Raw genomic sequence first — 18242 nt, forward strand, 5'->3', positions numbered from 1 at the left:
TTGTTAGAAGAGCTCTATCTGTCTGGTGAATGCTGTCCCTTCAAGCTATTTATCATAACCATGGTTCTCTGAAAGGTGTGAAATTGATCTTTTTAGTTGTTTTTGATTGGCTTTTTTAACTAAAAATGACTGGACATATTTAGGTAGCTTTGAGTACATTCTTTTGGGTTTGCTACGTGCTTCAGGACCAAATCAGCATGTCATTAAAGAGAAAGGAGTGGGAGAAGGTTATAGGCAACAGCTTCCAATAGCTAAACCATTTCTTCTTATTTCCCAAAGATCCAAGTCGCTGGGAACGTTACTCATCAGCATATGACCCCAGATACAGAGATCCTAGAAGCTATGATCAGAGGTATTGGTATGATGCTGAACACAACCCTTACCAGAAGAGAGAAGCGTATTCCTATGGAAGCAGGTTTGTCCATTTGATCCATATGCTCTCAATTCTCTTTCCAGATCTTGGGCAGCACAGGCCTAGGTGCTGATGGTGATCAGAGAACTAGTGTGTGTGTCCAAGTGGAGGTGGAGAATCTGGTTTTGGTTTCTTGAGGGTTGAGTCCCCCCTAGTCAAGTGTGTCACCAGAAAATGAAGTTATGGTAGTAAGTGTTAAGGCAAAGGCTGAGGCTTTGCTTGTGTGCTAACAGAAATGCTACTTCATTTGCTGAAGCTCTGTCCCAACCCCTTCAGAGGTTATGAACTGTTCTGATAGTTGTATCGGGCATCAGGATTTTGTGGTATCATGCAGCTTTGTAAGTTAAATCCTCTCAATATTCTCTAAGAATGCAGGGGCGTCCTGTAACAGGCTGTTGAAGAGCAATATTACAGACACATTTCCTAGTCCTTTCTTTAGCTTTAGCGTAGATCATTGAGGAAAACAGATGAGCTGTCATGTCAATCAAGAAGAGGATTTGAGGAGTAGGACTTGTTTTCAGATGGGTGAATATTTTGTGGATTTTCATACTCAGAGTCTCTTCTAGGATGTCAGTTTGATCTTGAACATTCTGGATGAACTTCTTGAAGAAATATCGTGGTTTTTACTGTAATAATCTCAGTCTAGGAAATAATGTCAAAGCCCTGCTGGAGTTAGGTACAGTTTTCTTCTTGACAAGTGTGCAGTGAAGTCACTTCCCTCAGGGATGTGGGTGGCTCTGTTCATTTTTGGTTTGCATGTTTCTTTGCTCTCCAGACATGACCGATACGACGATAACTGGAGGTATGACCCTCGTTTCACTGGAAGCTTTGATGATGACTCTGAACCCCATCGAGATCCGTACGGTGACGAGTTTGACAGGCGCAGTGTGCACAGTGAGCATTCTGGCCACAGTCTGCGGAGCTCCCGCAGTGTTCACAGTCACCAGAGCAGTTTCAGCTCTCGCTCTCAGCAAGTGAGTTTCAGATGGTCACATCAAGTATTCTTTCAGCTGAGTTGGGCCTTTCTCTGTTTAGGGTGGGGGAAACATGAGAAAGATGGAAATACTTCTGGGTTTAGCTTGGGGGAAAGTGCATTTTGAAAACTTTTATTCTGTAAGCTAAGGCTGGTTTGTAACATCGTTTTGAACTTAATATTTATCACAGTTGTCAAGAGAACTTTAACCAAAATCAGCACTCAGCTGTGCAAGTTGCCACACACAGAAATGGAAAATTTCCTCTACTGAATCCATTTGCTGTTTGTGAGAACTTTGCCCTTACTGTGCTTGGCCGTAGTTGATGTGTCTGGCTTTGTGTTATGTTAATTTTCACATCACAAGCATGAATGCTATTACTGAACTTGGGATCTGTTAGAAGACTAACTCTGTATTTGAATGATGCTATTTTTGACTCTAAAAGCAAAACCCAAATCTAACTGATTGCTCATCTACTTATGCCATAAGTACAAACACCTGAAAAACACAGAATATTTGGGTACCTTTTGAAGTACAGTCTTTGCTACTGGAATGTGTCATTGTAGCTGTAGTCTCATGTGTTGGTTCATGGTGTTTCCTGGAAGGTTTAGGTGGTTTTCCAGTCTGAATGCAAATTCATTAATATTGGAAATAGTATTGGAGATCATTTAGGCATTCATCTGTAGGCACCTGAAGTCATTTAGGCATTCATCAGGTTTAATCAGTTGGGATTTTCTGTCAGAGCGTTACAGCAGAGATGAATGTTGCTTCTGATCCGTAGCTGCTGATGCAGCAACACTTGTAACTCATTCTGTGATGTTGTTCTTCACACGAGCACGTTGACATTCCGTTATGAGAGAACTGGATGTACTTGGATGTGAACAGATCAAATGGTAGTGAAACACTGGGGGAGAACATCGAGATTTGAATTATCTTCTGTAGCCTGTTGCTGCAGGTGGATTGCAGGGGAGCTTCCTCCAGAGCAGAGACGTAGGAAGCCTGGTTTATGAGCAGTGTAAAGAATCAAAGCCGGAGGGGGAACACGCTTACTGCCTTGACTCACGCTTGCAGTGTTGCTTGCTCTGTGTAACCTCATGCTCTCTGCTAACAGTTACTAATATGATCTATTTAGAGCCAGCTGTATAGGAGTAATCATGATCTAACGGCTAACGCGTATGAAACCGCGCAGGCAGCGTCGCTCCATGCAGTTTATCCCTATGGTGGATACGCTCCCAACTTTGACGGACAGCAGCCTTTTACAGATTATGGCTACCCACCTGAAACTGGATGGTCAGCAGTGGAACAAGGTACTGGCACCACTGGGGAAGCAGGAGGGGAAGCATGTGCTTGTGAGGTTGTCTACCCGTAGCAGTTTACACTGCTGTAAATGTTGATTACTGTTTGTGGTATATGAAATGCCTTTCGTTCAATGAGCCTGTTAACAGGAAAAAAGGCTGGTTCACAGTGTATGTACGCATGAACAAAGTTCTGTTCCTTTTCCAGTGTAAGGATAACTTGCTCGTTGAAACCTATCACAAAACAGCAGTAGCTACATAGTGTTTACTATTAAATACTTCATACTTCTGTTTGTAAATGTCTTCTAGATAGACTTTTAACCATACTGCTTGTGCTTCTCGGGTAATGATTATAAAGGTTAGCTTAAACTTCAGATTTTCCCTTAGTTTCTTCTTGCCCTTTTGGCGTGGAACAAAACAGTGTTTCCCTGGAAAAGCTTTTGCAAAGTATTTTGAAGTATATCATTAGCTCTTTGAAGATACATCATGTATTTGTACAGAGATCATGGAAATGTGTCTGATACAAATAATCAAAGCCCTTACATTGACAAAATAAGTGGATTTTAAAGTTCTGTAGTTTAGTTTTGTTCTTGTTGCAAATCTTCAGAAGATCTTTGGGGCTACAGTGGAACTGATTGTTGCTTATAAAGTTTAGTCAAATTGAGTGGCAGGGTTTTTCCACCAGTACTGCAGGATTACTGGTTTGGATAAATACATCAGCAAGTTTACTTAGTTGCAAGACAGGTTACTTGTTCTTACTTTCTTGTTTCTTCCCATTTCAGCACCTTTAAGGCCCTCAACACCTGAGAAATTTTCAGTGCCTCATATCTGTGCCAGGTTTGGTCCTGGGGGCTTCTTAATCAAAGTGCTGCCAAACCTGCCTTCAGAAGGACAGCCAGCTCTGGTTGAGATACACAGTATGGAGGTAAAGCTTACAAGAAAAAGGGAGGTGGTGCATACAGTTTGGCCTTTTGGAAGGGGAGTGGGGAATTTGGATCTATAGCTTCTGACTTTTTAATACGTCAACACATGTACCTTTATCTGTTTGGACTATAACTGAAAGTAAACCAGTAATTCAAAAAATTCTTTTCCTCTGAGAGGTGAGGTTGTCATGATCAGCTCATCCAGCTCCTCATGGGGGTTGAATATCGTGGGTATATTTTCATTCTTCTTGTGCCACTACAAAGAAATGCAATACTGAAGTCGTGTAAAATACATGGAAGGATGGGCTTATGTGATGCAGGTAGAAGTGATTGGTAAATGAGGGAGAAGAATTGTACGTAATTACTTTGTGACGCAAGTCCATAATTATTGGACTTGGCAGCATTAGGTTTGTCATTGGACTTGATTTTAAAGGTCTTTTCCAGCCTAAATGATTCCATGATTAAGGAGGAGTGAGGAAGATCTTTATAGTTTACTGCAGAATGGCCTCATGTAAAGTAGATTTCATCATTTATTATCCTTGTGCAAGTCCCCATGTGCATTTTGTTAAAGAGCTTGATTATAGCGTGGGCTATGTTCAGGTCTGGGGGTTTTACTGCTGAAAAGCAAAATTCATAGTTACAGGAATTTCTCATGGACTGTATTTGTGTTTTAGACCATGCTACAACATTCTCCAGAGCAAGAAGAGATGAGAGTATTTCCTGGTCCTCTGGCTAAGTATGTTCCTACAGATTTCAGAATTCATTTCTTCATTGAACACTTGTCTGCAAATTACAGATTTAAGCTGACTTAAAATATCTGTGGCTTTTCACCTGCTTAAATAATAGATGATCTTTAAGTTTGTTCCTCATACTAATCACAGTTATGATCTCAGTGTTGACTTATCCCTCATTAAAACCTTTTTTCTTCCTTTTTTTTCCTCTTCTCTTTGTTTTCAGGGATGACACCCATAAAGTGGATGTTATTAATTTTGCACAAAATAAAGCTACACAGTGCTTTAAGAACGAAAACTTAATTGACAAAGAATCTGCAAGTCTGCTCTGGGACTTCATTGTACTGTTGTGCCGGCAGAACGGGGTATGTCTCACTGCCTGAGTTTTCATCTGTCCTAAAATGGTTTATACACAAAATGGTGTTTATGTAAAAGACAGTGATGTGTGTATAGAGACTTGGGATAGTTCATGCATTGATAGGACAGGTAACTTGTTCCCAGGTGCTCAGAGGTGGTGACAGTCACATATTGTTGTTGAAATGACAAATAAAATGAAGGCAATGTTGAAATGTCGGATTTTATTTTCTCTACGTGTACAGACTGTTGTGGGAACAGACCTGGCAGAACTTCTGCTCCGAGATCATAAAACAGTGTGGCTTCCTGGGAAGTCCCCTAATGAGGCAAATCTGATTGATTTCACTAACGAGGCTTTGGAACAAGTGGAAGAGGAATCCGGTGAAGCCCAACTCTCGTTTCTTACTGATAATCTTCTAACCACAATCGACAGTCTTGAGAAAGAGACAGAGAGATTCAGGGAGTTGTTGCTTTATGGCCGCAAGAAGGTGAGTGCTCGTACTGTTGTTCCAAATCTGCATCTGTCTTATTTTGTTTACTTATTTGTCACAAATCTTAAAGCTTGAGGCATCAGTTAAAATCATTTTTGCCACTTGCAGTGAATATAACATTTCATGGCACTGCACTACGCTGGTATAGGAAAACATGATGCCATACAGTTTATATTATAAAACAATTATATTCATGGGTTAGCATCTGATCTAAACAAAGTCACCAAGTACTGCTATAAAACATTCATTGGTTATCTGAGTGGTATGTTAAGCTATTCCCAGGAAACTGATTTCTGTATTCATTAGGATGCTTTGGAGTCTGCCATGAAACATGGTTTATGGGGTCATGCTCTGCTACTTGCCAGCAAAATGGACAGCAGAACACATGCAAGAGTTATGACCAGGTACTGTTTTGCTTGTTGATTAGTACAACATGACTTATTCTGCTAATGAGGTAGAGACTTGGTGCTCAGAAATCTTAATGGCAAAATGATGAGTTATCCTTAGAAGCTCATACAAGAATTGTTTTAATTTTGTGTGTACATTCAGTTGTCATCTGTTACTTTTCAGTCTGGGGCCTTCTGGCCGTAAACTTAAACCTGAGAAGTTATTCTATGCCACTCATTCCATTTAAGGGGTATTTGAACAGTGTCATTGTGGGCTTCCTTGACAGGTGCTATTAATCAGGCTTTGAAAAAACTGCAAAATCCTAACTGTCAGCATTGTTAAAGCCAAGAAGCTCTATTGTACCCTTCATTGTCCTTGCCTGCAAGAAGTAGATGTCTTTGTGCATGCTGTAGACAGAAAAACATTCTCTCAGGTTCCTGAGCTTGTGAAATCATGTACGAAGTCTGGGCAGCTGGCTTGGGGGGAATCCTTAGGTTTTTCCTAGCTTGGACTGACCTGTATGAAAGTGGCAGATCCGGTTAACTAGTGATGTTTTGCTTTTGAACGTTATTCTCTGGGCAATTGCTTATTAATTGTAGTATTTTCAGACAGCACTTCCTTCTCTTAAACTAAGCTAGATTAGCTGTCACTGAGTGTTCAAGTACATTTCAAGTGCTTACCCCGTGTTTGTGTGTTGTTTCTCTGTGTAATGTCTCTGCAGGTTTGCCAACAGTCTCCCAATTAATGACCCTCTGCAGACTGTTTACCAGCTCATGTCTGGAAGGATGCCAGCTGCGTCCACGGTAAGATTCAAGTGTGAGCTGCAGTTGAGACTCAAGAGTCGCTGCAGTGAGTGCTGTAGTTCACAACAGTAATCTCTTCTTTTCCTAGAATGCCAGATAAGTTGTTTTGGTCCTTTTTAGGTTGAAACACTTACACATGCAGAGCTCCAGTCACTGATTTGACTAAGTAATTCTTCTAATTTTAGTGCTGTGGAGATGAGAAATGGGGAGACTGGAGGCCTCATCTAGCAATGGTGTTATCCAACTTGACCAATAATGTGGACTTGGAATCCAGGACCATTGCTACCATGGGAGACACTCTTGGTAACTCTTGGGGAATGAACAGGGTGATGACTGAAGGAAAAAGCTTTCTGGAAGCTTTAATTACTCAGCTCATTTTCTTGAAAACAAGCAATTGCTGTGTAAAATGTAAAGGGGAACAGTTTTATGTGGGCATGTCTCTGTTGGGAAGGTGTTTGGATGCAAAACCAAACCAATATAGGACACTGGATTACAGTGTGCCACTGACAGGAAATACCCTGAGTTCTGTCACTTATTTCTCTGCAGCTTCAAAAGGCCTGCTGGATGCTGCTCATTTTTGTTACCTTATGGCCCAAGTTGGTTTTGGAGTTTACACAAGGAAGACAACAAAGCTTGTCCTGATTGGATCAAACCATAGGTTTGTCTTTCTCTTCTGTTTAAAGAAACATGATTTTTTAGATGCAGAAATGAAAGATTAATGGCTTGAGAGACTGAGTTGCACTGCTCCTCTTATCACCACTAGCCACAGCTGGCTTTGAGATAATTCTTTGGTGCCTGTCCTTGTTTGATATTGTGTGTCTGCCAGAGCTGTGTTTCTGACTTTATTTCTGATTGACAGGTCTGTATTTATTGTCAACATGTATCATCTGAATGTTAACTGATGTTTTTCCTCTCCCATTCCCGAATAGCTTGCCATTTTTGAAGTTTGCCACCAATGAAGCCATTCAGAGAACAGAAGCCTATGAATATGCCCAGTCCCTGGGAACTCAGCCTGGCTGCCTGCCCAACTTCCAGGTGAGGAGCTGATGCTTTTTTAATGGCTTTTATTTTGGCAGGTTTAATGGGAGGTGTCCATCTCTGATGTGCTACATTCAGCATAGCAAATACTTTCTCCATTGTAACATGAAATGTTTGTGGATAACGTAGTGCAAGATAACCTTTTTCCTGTTGTCCCTTAAATCTCCTTTTCATTTTGTCATCTGTGCATTCTGAACATGTTTATTTTTAATTTTAGTACTGTAATTCTATATTCCAAAAGAAAAATGCAGCAGAACTTGGTGCTGGCTGTAGTCAAATAGGTAACTTCCTTTGAATACATTGGGTGGAAGAGGAGAATTCTGTTCTTTTTCCCTAGATATTTTTACCCTCCTAGTACAGATGGGATAGTGGGAGCTGAGCTTATAACTGGAATGACAGACTGCCTTTCATTCAGTACTTCTATGAGTGTACTTTGTGTACATTCACTTGGTGTATTTCACCTGCTTGCATTCCACAGGTTTTCAAATTCATCTATGCTTGCCGACTGGCTGAGATGGGACTTGCTGCTCAGGCTTTCCATTACTGCGAAGTGATTTCCAGAACAGTCCTGAAAGACCCACATTACTATTCACCTGTGCTTATTGACCAGCTAATCCAGGTAACACAGGAGGAATTAACCACTGGTGGCTTTGTATTGTAGGTGGTAAGCTATGGCTGAGGTTGCCTTTTGTTGGCTGGTGAATTTAAACTCTGCAATGATTCCTTTTCTAGATGTCATCCCAGCTGCGCCTGTTTGACCCACAGATAAAAGAAAAACCAGAACAGGAATCTTTCATTGAACCTTCTTGGTTAGTAACGCTTCGACATGTGGATGGACAGATCAAGGTACAGAACGTGCTTTTCAACATCAAGTATTCTCTTCTAAGGATTAGTGTAAATCACTCTCTTAAATGGCTTTGTTCGTACTGCTAAGTACAGAAGCATCTGAAGTGACCTTATGATCTATTCATGTCATAAAGTTCAAGTGTTATGATTTAAACCAAGTGGATTAGCCACATGTAAGTGCCCCAGGATTCAATACAGAATAGTTAGTGGTGTACTTTATACAAGACAGGTTTTTCTTAGTACTGTAATGCAAGGAGGATTGCAGGGCTCATGAAGTTGCAGTAACTCCTGCTGTAGGCAAGGATCTGCTTGCCAGAAAAAAGTATGTGTGAATTAGTGTTGCTAGATTGTAACTGAGTGGAAATTATTACCATTTATTTAAAGAGATTTGTTAAAATGGAAACCTTGAACTAATTAACTAAAATTCCCTTTTAAAAAATGAACAGAAAACCTTCCAAACTTGAAATGATTTGGTTGAACTTGGCCTGCAAATGGCTGGCAACGCATTTTATGGCTAACCACTAAAAAACCCAGTGGGCTCTTTTCACTTCTAAGATTTTGTTTGCTATATGTTCCCTTGGTTATGAACTTAATGTTAATAAGATCTTGCTTTTTTGTGCAGGAGGGTACAATAGCTTATAACACAGACAGATCCACCCCACCACCATATGCCTGTAGTACACCAAGCTCTGAATTAGACCGTGCTAGTCAATGTGATGGAGCAGGAGTTGGCCATGACGTGGGTCCAGGTGCTGAAAATGCATTGTTAGCATCCTTACTACCCAATGTGGCTCAACAGATGCAAAGTGTGCAGCTCATGCCTTCAGGTTAGTGCTTCATATCCTTTTTCATGACAGAAAATAAACATTTCAGGTTTCTGGAATAGAAACCTCTTAAGAGGGTGGCAGAAACAATGATATTTCGCTTCTGCATTGTATCGTCTTAGTACAAGGTTCACACACTGGTATTTGTTCAGTTGTAACTCTTAATGTTTTTATTTTGTGCTGCAGTACCTCAGGCTGACCTTGATGGATCAGCTGCTGTGATTCCTCCTGGTGACCAGGAAGCTGTCCGAAGTGTCCCGTTCTATCCAGTGGCTTCTCAGTCTATTGGTCCAGGACATGGCTTTGCACCTCCAGGGTTTTCAAATCCATATGGAACCGAACCATCACCACTGTATTTAGGGTCAGCAGTACCACCAGGGGGGCCTCCACAAGAAATTGAACCACGGTCGGAAGAGCAGACAAACCTGGAAACAGGTCTGTGATATCAGTAAACAGCTTTTCTTCCTTAAAAGGGGAATGGAGTGTTTGGGGGAATAATGTCAAATATCTCAATATTTAGAAAACAGTAAGTCAAGTCTTGTAACAAAATTTAAACGCACCGTGTAATGGCACAGAAACATCTGTGGAGAGTTTCAGTATTCATCCTGCTTATTTGGCCTAGGTTAAAAGAGAGGTCAGACTCAGCAGATTATGAGCTCGACCCTAACTGAGTGCACTGGGCTGGGCTGTTTGGTTTGTGAGGTCTGTGGCTGGAGTCTAAGGGATTTCTGCCTCGGACATCAGCTCCTGTGACCCTGATAAGTTTTAATTCGGTGTCAACAGAACCTGTGAAGGCAGCAGGCACACACAGGTTTGGCAGAGCTGCGTTAGAGATGTGAAGAACCTTAAACTGCTCCATACTGAGGGTTGCATCCCTCAGCCTGCCCTGCCCTGTATTTAGAACAAACATAATACTCATGTAGGAGAGAGAAAAAAGCATAATTACAGCAACCGCAGTTCACATTCTTTAAAAGACCAGGTTCTTCCTAGCACAAAATTCATAAGTAGTGAAGACTTTGTCTTAAAAGTGTTGAGGGACTTGTGGGCCTTTTTGTTGTTGTTGTGTCCCCCCCACTAACATAATCTCATTTGGTTTTTAAGGACTGCAGAGGATTGCCCCGGAGCCTCCTGCACAGAACTCTTTCCCTGACCAGAGAGAGGAGGATTTCTATGGCAGGATGGCTAGCATGGTATCTGTGTTTCATACATCTCTTCAGCAAGTGTCAGCTGCACTGCAGATCTTTGCAAACACAAGCATACACTGGGGCTCTGTCTTGCTCTGCAGCAATACTTGAAGCTTAGTTTTTCTTTCCCACTGCTTTTCCCCTTCAGTTGAGTAAAAAATGAAGAAGTAGTAGAAAAAATTTAGCCATAACTTTCTTCTCTAAAAATAATTAGTATTTAAAAAAAGGTGGAGGGGGGTTATCAGGTTGTTGTCTGAAGAGTTTAATTGATCTTTCTCTGCCCTCCTGTCCCACCTCCCAGAATGATTCTTCATAGCCAGAACTCGTAGCGTACATTAGCAAGTGAGGCCGTAAAGAACAGTTCTGTGACTGTTTTAAAAGCACAGTATTGACTTCCACTTGTAGTGACTGGAAATGTGGAAGGTGTTTATTTGAAAAAGAGGGTTGGGATTTTGATATATACTATTTTCACTGTTTAAATATCACTGAAGTTGGTGTCTCCTGGCAAGTCAGTTTAAACATTTTTAATAGGGATACATATGGCAACTGATAAAGGATGAAGAGACTTTTTAACTAGAAATTAACCGTACTTATAGAAGAAACAGTGAATGGTTTTTTTATGCTTGAGTTGCTATACAAACATTAGAAGAACAATCCAATGTTGGAGGAAAAAATGCAGTAGCCACTCCCTGGTGCAGCATTTCTGTATCTTTCCTCTTGTGGGCTGGTTGGCCTGCGCAGCAGTGCCCTGATTTAATTGTCCTTAATGGACCAGTTCCATGACAGTGCAATTGCTTGGCCAGACGTCAGCTCTTTTTCTGCACTTTCTATATGTCAGGGGAGATAAAAGCACCCAAATAACCATCTTGAGTATCTTCAATTGTGTGGGAATTCTTGATAACAAGTGAATGTTGTGTCAGATATTTAGCTGCTTGCTGCTTATGCATGTCCTGGCTTTGTATCTAACCAGGCACCAGGACGAAGATCCAGATCTGCATCTCAGTCTTCAGCACATATGGTATGCCACGAGCAGGCTGCTTCTTTCACTAAATCTTCATTTTTATTTATGTTTGGTTTTATGTGCTTTTGTATTTCTTTTTGTAACTTTTCAAAGAAGGGATTTGCTTAGTAAGATTAAATTTAATCCATTGATCCATTGCTCCAGCAGTGACAACTTTGTACTTTCCTGTATATTTGTAATACAGGGCTATGGGCGAAGATCCCGAACGACTTCAGAGTCCTCTGCTCATTCTGTGGGACGAGAGAGATCCAATTCTGCAGCAAAACAGCCTTCTCCTTCTCCCTCTGTTCCTGTAGGGAAAGAGACTAAAAAGGAAACAAAAAAGGAGGCAGCACCTAGAAAGGTAAACTGAGAAAGTACTGTAGCTGGATGGGATCTGTTAGTGCATGTGGCACCTCCGCTCTGGGTGCTATTTACGAAGTCTTGACTAAACTGCTTGCTATTTATTAGGTGCGACTCTGGCTCAGAGTTGAAGTCTCTAACAGAAAATGAATTGTGGCATGAATGTTTCTCTTAATCTGCCTGTAAAGACAGTCTTGAGAGAATTAACTGAATAGATGCGTTTATTTTTAGACTGGTGCAACCTGGTTTCGCTGGCTGATGGGAAAAGGAAAGAATGAAGCTCACCTTCCAGATGACAAGAACAAATCAGTAAGGCCCCTAAATCACAGAAACCTTTGTACATACTAATTTGTTCAAAAGGGTTTCCTGGATGACAGATGAATGTTGTCTTGACAAGTAAACAAATGTGTGTAAAGCTTTCAAGATTCTGCCTGTTGCAAGACTGGCTGTTTAAAAAAAAAGAAGTTACTTTTTTGACGGAGGTGAAAGGGTCTTGACAGCTTTGTTTGACTGTGATTTTCTTGTAGATTGTTTGGGATGAACAGAAACAACGCTGGGTTAATCTGGATGAACCAGAAGAAGAGGTAAAAATCTGAATACTCATTATTTGTTCAAGTGGAAAACTGCAATCTGAACTGGCCCACAATGGTTTTTAATCTGTTATTGGCTCTTAAGAGCTGCCTTTTACTGAAGTTGGATTAAAATGTGCAACATCTTGAAACTAATAGACAGGTTACATGTTCTTGCAGTCTACATCCTTATGGAACCATTTGTATCTTTAGTTGCTAGTGTGGATCCAGTAATTGTGATTGAATTTGCAAGGGAACTTTCTCTAAACTTAGCCTGGTGTATCTCTTCATAGAGGTTGGAATCACCTAGGCAATTGCTTGTTAATTGATTTGCTGCAGACAGAATATAGTGGGGGGAAAGGCAGGAAGAGTCTATAGTTCTGAAAATGTAATGCATCATGTAGCAAAGAAAATCACACATCCTGACCATCCTTGTCATTCAAGGATCTCTCTCAAAACACAAATGATAAGAACCACTGTTGTGTTTCCTTTTAAAGTGACTGTAGATGGGTTGTAGAAATGCCTTGATGTTAGTTATCAGATGGAAGATGAGGAATACTGGTCTGCACCACAGGATGTGTGTCTTTATTTTATGCGCTCTGGAGTAAGTAAAGAAAAGGGAAGTCAGATGGATACTTCATCTAAAACTCTTGCTCAACAATGATGTGGATTTTTTGTTCTCTGCAGAGCAAGCCTCCACCACCACCTCCAACGGGATTTCCTAAAGTTCCTCAGGCTGCTCCACCTGGACCTGGAGGCGGACCTGGAGGCCCTCCTGGTGCCCCTGTCAACATGTTCTCCAGGAGAGCAGGTAACAGACAACACTGATGCTTCAGATATGGAAGACTTCAGGTTTTCTCTTGCATAAAATGTGAAGGCAGAAGTCTTGCCCTTTCTGGAGTTGTTGGGAACAGTTGGCAACTCAGTGATATCACAGAGCTGTGGCTGTTCCTGGCCTTGTTTGTTGCTTGTTTGTTGCTTCTGCACTGTGTTTGCTGTCAGAACTGTGTCATGACTTGGGTATTACTGTTTGTATCCCTGGAGCACTATTTTCTGATTCCGAAGCGTGGTTTAACCAGCACACTGTTGGAAATGGGCATGGGGATGACTTGACATGAGGCTTATCTCTGTTATTTCTGGATTTTTCTGTTTTAGCTGGAAGCAGAGCCCGTTATGTTGATGTCCTGAATCCAGGTGGAACCAAGTCGAGTGGTGCTCTTCCAGCACCATCAGACCTCTTTGCCCCCTTGGCACCAATGCCAATTCCTGCGAATGTGTTTGTTCCAAACTCAGGTGTGTCATGAGTGGATACAACTGTGAGGAGGCTGTGTGGTTACTTATGGTTATGTGGTTATTAAACTCACTTTTGACAGTGTGTATTATGTAGCCTTTAATGAACATTTAAGAATGTTCAATCTCATTAACTCCAGTTTGGTTTAGAAACACAATCAGGCTGGGAAGTGCAGTAAAACAGATGGGTCAGTAAACTTGTAACAAGACTGGGGCTTCTTTAAATTACTTTTTTCCTGAGGGAAGATTGGTATTGTAGAACTCTGTTCTGCTGATGTCCCTGCTTCTCGTTCTCTGAAATCAAACACTCTGGTATGGTGTGTTGGGCTAAATCCCATTTCCTTTGTAGTTCCAGGGGAACCCCAGCCGGTGGAAGGGAGTGGTGCAGCAGAACATGCACCAGCTGCAAATCAGACCAGCACAGATCCTGCTGCTACTGTGGAACCAGAGGTAGGTTAGATGAATGTCTTCTATGTATGATTCAAGCTTCTGATTAAAAAGCCCTCATGATTCTGAACAGTAGTTCCATAGCCACAAAACATGTTGTTGTAGGGATGACATTTGTGTATAGTATTTTAATTAAAGAACTGGAGAAGAGAAATACAAGTGGAAATGAAAGTGGGAAGCCCATGAAGAGTTGCATTTCTGCATTTGGCGGGGTCTGTGTGTGCAGTGTATGTGTCAGGAGAGGGACCAAAGAACATACCTGCATGTTTCACCTGGCTTGATGCACTGTAATATTTGCTTCTGTGGGATCAATATAGCAGAAATGAGACAGCATCATAGTAATGAAGGTAAACAGAAGTGTGTTGTTTTCCTTTAGTACTTAAACCCTGCAATCCTTCCTCCTGGATCTGGACTTCCTGTTGCTAACCCTGATGGCTCCCAGTCAGGCGAGGTAAGGCTTGATTCACAGTCATTAGCTGATTACTTTTGAAACTTATTTTAACCATTAATTTGTAGTGGACTTACCATGGGCCAACCAACAAGTCACTGATGCAGTTGCTGATGACTAGCCAAGATGGAATCATGTGACTGCCTCCAAAACTGAACAGACAAGACCTCTAAGCCCCTGTAAGAGGTTCAGCCTCTGTGTCCTACCTGTGGTGTAATCTTTTTTCTATGAAGTAGACTTTGACAAACCCTTTTTAGAGTAAAATGCCAATAGCAGTTTGAGGATCTCTTCTTGCCTCCGTGCATGCATATAATTTCACTAATATTGAGTGCAAGACACGGCGAGGAGACTAGATTGCTATGTGCCAGGCAGAGTAACATTACCTTTGTTCCTACTAAATGTTTTCTATAGCTACATAATTTTGTGCTTTAAGAAGTCCTTTTGATTTAAACTAACTTCTGGCTTTACGTTTTATTTTGTTCTTTTAACTTGAAGTTGGTTTAACCTTTGGCAGAGACTTTTAAACTGAAATAAAACAACTGAAAGCTTGGGGCAGTGACATGCATGACGACTTTTTTATTTGTGTTTTTTTGTATTTGTGTGTTCTTGCTGTTTTGTAGCTTTCGCGCTCTAGTTCAATGAGTTCATTATCACGTGAAGTAAGCCAGCATTTTAATCAGGTACATGTGGCTGGCCATTCTCATTTATGTTCACTGATTTACTTTCCCCCCCTCCCCTTTATTTTGCATTTGCTCAAATACTAATGCTACTGTTAGTTGTTTTCCCCTCTTCTCATTTCACCACAGTAACATCACAAGTAACTAATGATGTAGTGTTCCTTTTAACACTCAAACAGGGTCTTCAGAGTTTTTAGTGTTTATGGGAATGCATGTAATCCAGGCATGCTTTTTGTTTATGTTCATGTTCCTAAGAGACTCACTTAATCATTCTGACCAGCTCTTTCCTGGGATACCAAAGTTGTCAGTTGATTTTAAACAAACAAACAAAAGCCCCAAACCAAAATCAACAACAAAAAAAACCCTCCTAAAAAGCCTCACCCAAGCAAAACCTTGTCATTCTGCTGCTGCCAGTCTCCAGTTGGTAATAACACCAACGCCTGTTTCATCTGCAAAAGCCCCTGTAGGAATTAAAGGAATGCTTCATCTCTGCTGTGAGTTCCAGTGCTGTGGGGTCACCATAAAGGGGTGACACAAACTCTTTCTGATATTTCTAAGTAAAGCAAAACTCAACGTAGACTGTTTCTTTTGGGGCAAGCCCTCAGGTGTACTAACAAAAGCAGAAGGTACTAATTCAGTGAAGTCACACGGGTGTCTTGTTTTGGTTTTGCATGCTTTGGATTTTCAGAGCTATTTACAGTTTGTGCATGTGACATTGTTTTGCCGATTCCTACATTAAGCCAGTAATACTTAAGATCTGGATGCAAACTGTACCAGCACTTTTGCAGTTGTTACAAATGCTGTGCTGCCCATACTGTTGGCATTAGTACTGTGAATATCTGCTCTGTATGACTAAGCAAACCACCCTTGAGAGGCAGGGGAGCTCTGCAGTTCCTAACTTCAGTATTATCTACTTCCTAGCCTGCCGCTGTGCCGCCCGCGGGGGGACCTTCAGCAGGAGCAGTTCCCTTCTACAATCCTTCACAATTTGCACAAGTGAGTAAAGGCCTTGTTTTTTCTTTGAACAAAACTGTTGAAGAGAAGCTGTTGAACAAACCCATCACTTTGTTTTATTAGTTGAGTTCTGCCTGTTGTATGTAGAGTGTTAAATGTGTTTGCAGACCAGTCTAGCACCCATTTAACGGGTTTGTGTTCAGAACTTCAGTGCCAACTTTTGTGTTTTGTCTCCAGTATGAGCTTTTACAGAACGTTTTTTATCCCTGTTCTCCTTTTTCAGTCTCCTGCAGTCACTGGAAGTTCAAGACTGGGAAGAATTGGACAGAGGAAGTATCCAACATTGAAGTAGAATACAGTGGCTTTGTGTTTGGAATTCTCACTCGTGTTCTGAGTATGCAAAGAGCTATTCAATTATGGCACGTGGTATCAGAACTAGCTGCAGGTGACATGACAGAGATTGAATGAGGGGTGATTTTTCCATGGGTCTTCCTGCTTGCACCTCATCTACGCAAACCATTACCAAACATGAAATGTATGTAACTTTTCCTTTTTAAAAACCTGGCTAGAAATAGCTTTGCTGTGATAAAGAATAGACACGAGGGAGGAAATAGTTGCTGTCTGTTACAAAAACTATTTGTAAATTGCATAGGCAATTTATTCCATGAGTTTATTTGAAACCTACCAGTGTGACCTTTGAAGGCATAGTTTCAGGGATTCCTTAATTTCTGAAGGATTCTCCCCTCCCAGTGGGGGAAAACCATGCCCACATTGTAACATAACACTCTGTGGCCTTAAGAGGACCATGCACAATTATAATACTTATCCAACGGGACTGGGTTTCCCAGTGTGAGACACTGGAGATGTTCCCCTGGGAAACGCCTCGTGCTGGTTGGTTCTTTGGAGCAGGGAGGGGGCCACAGCTCATCCAAATAAATTGACCTATATGGAATGAAAACTGTGACTGTAATCTAATACTAATTTGATTCGGATCTTACCTAGTCTGTATGTAGTTTGTGGTTTAGACTACTTGTAAAGCAAATTGTATAGTGGGGAAGAAGCTCTCTGTATAATAGCCAATGCTGTACTATTTGACGAGTGAGTGTTTTTAAGTGCAATACGGTTACTTGCTTTCTCTCAAACTGCTGGCACTGTGCAATTAAGGTGGTAACAGCTTGAAAGTTAAGTTTCTTTTCCTGTCGAGTGCCAGAATCAGTGTAATACTCTGTTCTTGAATTTCCATTACTAAAATAACCAAGGTCTTAAATAGCTAACAGCTGAATTTCAAATGTACTAAAAGTAGATGGATTAGACCTCTACTGAAGGACTTTAAAATCTTTAGATTTAATATAGGAAATCTTGCAAACCATGGTATGCAACATTCATATTCACTGAAGACTCTGAATTATCTGCAAAGAGAGAAATAAACTTTAAATATTTATTAAATCATTAGGCCATATTTTATTTAGAACTTGCCACCAAACTCTTTGATTTTACTTGAATTTCTGCCCATGAGTAGAAATAACGTGAATGTGAAATTGCCAGTGTCAGTCCCCGATAGTTTTCTCTTTTCTTTTCCTGAATAATGCCACCTTTCCGAGATCTCGATAGCCTTACATGTGTCCTAAAAGGTTTGTATGTAGCCGAAGTAAAATGCTGTTTGGGGGGGATTAGAAACCTTTGCATAATGGTCCATACTCCAGACGTGGTCAGCAGCAGTCAGTGTGGTTTACTTTTCTATAATCAAAACCTAGTCAGACGCTTGGCTTTCCTCTAGCCCGGCCAGGCTGCTGATTGTGTTCTCCTTTCAGTAGAGACTGCCAAACAACTTCATTCATGAAGGCTTCCCCTGAGCGGGGAGCGGCTCTCTTTCCTAAGTGTAAGATTTGACACTGTAAATTCTTAAATAAAATATTTTGCGCTCTGGAGCACTTTCACATTTTACTTCTTCTTGTGGTTATTGCTGTAGCGAGCTGGGTCAAGGAACCTCTGTGTTTGGAATTGATTTGTAATGGAGAGGGAGCAGGAGTGCGCTGCCTCGGAGCAGGACCTGCCGTGTGCATGGGCGTCGTCACTGAAATGATCGAAATGGGAGTTCTAGCCTTAATATTAGCGACTTTTAACTGTTTAGAAGTGTGAAATGCTTTGGTTTACGCTGTTTATTCAGACGCCGCCCCAAGCCAGGGCGGTTTTATGAGTGATTTACCTACAGCTCCCTCGGGGCGGGCAGGTCCT

The 18242-nt window shown here is 41.2% G+C and overlaps 1 protein-coding gene across 9 annotated transcripts in view; it reads left to right on the forward strand.

The window, feature by feature from the left end:
• SEC16A (SEC16 homolog A, endoplasmic reticulum export factor) overlaps positions 1 to 17951 on the forward strand; it is a 29156-nt gene extending 11205 nt beyond the window's left edge. For 3 of the 9 annotated variants that reach the window (XM_030506827.1, XM_030506833.1, XM_030506834.1), the window contains 28 exons: positions 280 to 415; positions 1188 to 1386; positions 2516 to 2690; positions 3461 to 3603; positions 4276 to 4337; positions 4559 to 4697; positions 4932 to 5174; positions 5484 to 5581; positions 6286 to 6367; positions 6553 to 6670; positions 6914 to 7025; positions 7297 to 7402; positions 7884 to 8024; positions 8138 to 8251; positions 8874 to 9078; positions 9262 to 9510; positions 10177 to 10265; positions 11230 to 11277; positions 11465 to 11623; positions 11854 to 11931; positions 12150 to 12206; positions 12879 to 13002; positions 13347 to 13484; positions 13831 to 13931; positions 14305 to 14379; positions 14997 to 15056; positions 15975 to 16049; positions 16291 to 17951. In XM_030506827.1, coding sequence (XP_030362687.1) covers positions 280 to 415; positions 1188 to 1386; positions 2516 to 2690; positions 3461 to 3603; positions 4276 to 4337; positions 4559 to 4697; positions 4932 to 5174; positions 5484 to 5581; positions 6286 to 6367; positions 6553 to 6670; positions 6914 to 7025; positions 7297 to 7402; positions 7884 to 8024; positions 8138 to 8251; positions 8874 to 9078; positions 9262 to 9510; positions 10177 to 10265; positions 11230 to 11277; positions 11465 to 11623; positions 11854 to 11931; positions 12150 to 12206; positions 12879 to 13002; positions 13347 to 13484; positions 13831 to 13931; positions 14305 to 14379; positions 14997 to 15056; positions 15975 to 16049; positions 16291 to 16359 — 3395 coding nt within the window. In that variant the 3' untranslated portion in view covers positions 16360 to 17951. Of the gene's footprint in view, positions 1 to 279; positions 416 to 1187; positions 1387 to 2515; positions 2691 to 3460; positions 3604 to 4275; positions 4338 to 4558; positions 4698 to 4931; positions 5175 to 5483; positions 5582 to 6285; positions 6368 to 6552; positions 6671 to 6913; positions 7026 to 7296; positions 7403 to 7883; positions 8025 to 8137; positions 8252 to 8873; positions 9079 to 9261; positions 9511 to 10176; positions 10266 to 11229; positions 11278 to 11464; positions 11624 to 11853; positions 11932 to 12149; positions 12207 to 12878; positions 13003 to 13346; positions 13485 to 13830; positions 13932 to 14304; positions 14556 to 14996; positions 15057 to 15974; positions 16050 to 16290 lie in introns of those variants that run through there. The other 6 variants (XR_003994449.1, XM_030506829.1, XM_030506830.1 and 3 more) reach the window with 6 other exon arrangements.
• Positions 17952 to 18242: the final 291 nt, after the last annotated feature.

This window comes from Strigops habroptila, chromosome 15, assembly GCF_004027225.2.
Source record: "Strigops habroptila isolate Jane chromosome 15, bStrHab1.2.pri, whole genome shotgun sequence".
Taxonomy (NCBI): Eukaryota; Metazoa; Chordata; class Aves; order Psittaciformes; family Psittacidae; genus Strigops; species Strigops habroptila.